Here is a 3,652-nt window from a genome sequence, read left to right on the forward strand (position 1 = left end):
TTCATGTGGTCACTTGGTCTGTTGAAGGAGGGGTTTGGGTGTATCCAGGGTGGGACATCGGCAGTGCCGGGTGCGGGATGTGGATTTGGGATGTGGATTTGGGATGTGGATTTGGGATGTGGCAGCACTAGGTGGCACACTCGCCCTGCCACAGCACCTGGCACGGACGGGCAGCCTCGGCCCGTTCCCGTGGCCCAGGAGCCCACGGGCTGTGCCCACAGAGCCGCCTGGCACGGCTGCGTGCAGGGCACGGAGCTCCATCTGTCCCTCTGTCCGTCCATCCGTCACACCAACCCCAGCCCACCCTGCCTGTGGGAGCTGCCGTGTGGCCCCACTCCGGCAAGGCCGAGGCTCAGGTTGGCCACCAACCTCGGCCATCTCTGCAGACGGGGAGCCAGGGCCGCACCCGTGCCTGGGGCACAGCAATGGTCCCTCGCTGTCCCACGGGATGTCCCCCGTGAGATCATGTCTTTGCCTTGCTACTCAGGGCTCCTGCAGCGCTCCCTGCACCCCAAATCCCACAGACCCCTCCAGCAGCCCGTCCCCGGGCTCCTGCTCCATCCCCACGACTCAATCCCAGCGCCAGGGCTCGATGGCACCGCGTGGAGCTGCCGTGGGCACCCGGCGGGGCGTGAAGGGGTTAAGGCGCCCGGGGCTGGTCTGCCGGGGAAGGAACAGCCTCTCCTCCCTCTCCACATCTGGATTCAATAAGGGCTGGAGAGGCCGGAGCATTCCTGAGCACTGAGCTGGAGGCTGCACTCCCCGACGGCCATGGGGCCCTGGCGCTGCCTGCTCCTCCTGCCGCTCCTCGCCGTGCCCCTCCGTGCCCAGCAGCAGCAGTTCATGGAGTACGTGGAGCGGCGCCTCACCCTCCTGGAGGTACGGCCCCGTGGAGGGCCCACAGCCCGAGTCAGCCCGTGGTGGGGCTCCCAGCCCTTCCACCATGGCGGCCGGCGGGGTCTGCGATGGGGATGGAGCAGAGTGTGGGGTGCCCTGGCACCCCCTGCCCGAACCCCGCACAGCCCAGCATGAGGATGAATGGGAGCACTGCGGGAGGGGGCACTGCGGGTCTGGGGGCATTGTGGGAGAGCAGGGGCACCGAGGGGCTGGGAGCACCGCGGGAGTAGGGACATCACAGGAGTGGGACCATCATGGGAGCGGGACCCAGAGACAGGAGCCCAGGGCTCCCCGGGGGGCTCCCACAGCCACGTGCGGGCAGTGGGACAGGCTGTGAGGTGTGGAGACCTCAGCGTCCCCTTGGCCACCCCAGGAGAGGATCTCGCAGTGGCACGACCAGAGCAGCCGCTACTCCACGGAGCTGCGGGACTTCAAGAACCAGGTGCTGGGGATGCTCGAGGCGGCGGAGAAGGAGCGGGAGGCGATGCGGGCGGAGGCGGAGAGCGCCGCGGTGCGCGTGGACCGGCTGGAGCGGGAGGTGGACTACCTGGAGACACAGAACCCTGCACCGCCCTGCGTGGAGGTGGATGAGACCCTGATGGACAAGCAGGTGGCCACAGCCAAGCAGAGGAAGAATGAGAAGTACACCAAGCTGACAGGTGAGGGGCTACCGTGGCTCCCTGAGGGGATGATCCCGTGTGGGGGTAACCCCGAGCCTTCCCAGCCCACCCAGATCCAAGTTTCCCCATGCCGTGTTCCACAGCACTGCGTCCCCGCAGGGCATCTCTCAGGTGTCTCTGGCACAAGATCCTGCAATCCCACAGCTGCCTGGGAGCTGCATCCAAGCCCCAGGATGGAGCCCTGTGGGACAGGGCTGGGGTGAGGGTGACTCTCCCCTGCCCACGGGTGCACAAGGGGACTTCTCAATGCCACCAGGGATGGGTGCATTTGCAGGGCAGTTGCCTGGGGGCTGGGATAGGACGCAGCAGGACCCGTGTGGTGCCAGTGTGGGGTGGGAGCTGCAGGGCCAGGTTGTTTCCAGGCTCTCACAGCTGCCCCACTCCTGCAGACTGCAGCGACACCATCGCCAGCGTCAGGGCCATGAAGATCCTGAAGCGTTTCGGCAGCACCTCGGGGCTCTGGACCAAGGACGCTGCGGGCAACTCGGAGAAGATCTACGTGTTCGACGGCACCGCCAACGACACCGTGTACGTGTTCCCCCGCATGCGGGAGTTCACCCTCTTCTCCGCCACCCGCAAGGCCGCCCGCATCAAGCTGCCCTACCCCTGGGTGGGCACCGGGCACCTCGTCTACGACGGGCACCTCTACTACATCCGCCAGCAGGGCCTGTCGTTCCAGGTGATCAAGTTCAACCTGGCCAACAAGACGGTGGTGGACAGCTCGGTGTTCCCGGCCGAGGAGCAGATCCCCGTCTTCGGGCTCTCCCCCTTCACCTACATCGAGGTGGCGGCGGACGAGGAGGGGCTGTGGGCCATCTACGCCACCAAGGAGGACGAGAAGAACATCTGCCTGGCCAAGCTGGACCCCGGCTCGCTGGACATCGAGCAGATGTGGGACACGCCGTGCCCGCGGGAGAACGCGGAGGGCGCGTTCGTGGTGTGCGGGGCCCTGCACGTGGTGTACAACACGCGCCTGCCCAGCCGCTCGCGCGTGCAGTGCGTGTTCGACGTCAGCGGCACCCTGGCCCCCGAGGACGCCTCCCTCGTCTACTTCCCCAAGCGCTACGGCTCCCACTCCAGCATGAAGTACAGCCCCCGGGAGAGGCAGGTCTACGCCTGGGACGACGGCTACCAGATCATCTACCGCATGGAGATGAAGAAGAAGATGGAGGTCTGAGGGGCTGCCGGCCCGGCCCGGCTCGCCCCTTCTGCCCCTTCTCCCACCACTGTGAAAGGATGAAATGCTGGCCCCGGCCACCCCCTTCACCCACCGGCACCAGGCCTGGGACCACCCTGCGGAATCCTGGACTAACTTGAGGAGGTTTTCCTCTCTGTGATACGATGAATAAATACTACGCAGCGAGTGCCGTCACCTGCCTGGGGGGAGCAGGGGGTGCTGGGGCCCGGCTGCCAGAGCTCTGAGCCCCACTTTGGTCCCAGAGACACCCCAAAAGGCACTTCCCAAGGGCGGGGAGTCCATACAGGGCTGGCTGGAGCAGCGAGTGCAGACAGCCCTTGGGTGGGGGGTCTGGGCAGGGGTTTATCTTGGGGCTTTGGGTGAGGGTTTTGGGGCAGCTTTGGGTAGGGGCTGAAGCTGAGGCTTTCATCAGGCTCCTGTGAGCAAACAGCAAAATCCCTTAATCTGGGAGGACAAAAGGAGATTTCTGTCCCATGCTGGGGCGGTGTCACAGCCAGCAGGCACCAGATGTTGCTGATTTTCTGAGGTTATTTCTAATGAAACACAGTTGTCTTCCCCCTGCAGCCTCAGAATCACCTCCTTACGTAAGGCCCTGGGTCCCCCCAGCCCCTTCCCTTTCCTGTTCCTGCCCAGAGGAGCCCCAGAGGTGGTGGGACAGGACAGTGCAGGTGCTGGGAGCCCCTCAGGACGGCCCTTTTGGGGGCTGAGGATGCAGCACAGCCCCCTGTTGCCACCACACCATGTCCTTTCCACACCACAGTGTCCCATTTGTTCCTGTCACAATGTCCTGAGAGCACAGAGGGTGGATCAGGAGGTGTTTCGGTGTCCTGAGCATCCCTTTTTCCCAGCAGAGGTCAATTCTGGGGACAAGCACTGA

At 65.0% G+C, this 3,652-nt stretch overlaps 1 protein-coding gene across 1 annotated transcript; it reads left to right on the forward strand.

The window, feature by feature from the left end:
* The first annotated feature begins 702 nt into the window (after nt 1-702).
* OLFML3 (olfactomedin like 3) lies at nt 703-2,938 on the forward strand. Its single transcript, XM_050327063.1, has 3 exons — nt 703-879; nt 1,271-1,556; nt 1,967-2,938. Exons 1-3 carry the CDS (start codon nt 772-774, stop codon nt 2,752-2,754), a joined length of 1,182 nt encoding a protein of 393 aa, XP_050183020.1. The 5' UTR covers nt 703-771; the 3' UTR covers nt 2,755-2,938.
* Nucleotides 2,939-3,652: the final 714 nt, after the last annotated feature.

Source organism: Myiozetetes cayanensis, unplaced genomic scaffold, assembly GCF_022539395.1.
Source record: "Myiozetetes cayanensis isolate MyiCay16 unplaced genomic scaffold, myiCay2020 scf32, whole genome shotgun sequence".
NCBI lineage: Eukaryota > Metazoa > Chordata > Aves > Passeriformes > Tyrannidae > Myiozetetes > Myiozetetes cayanensis.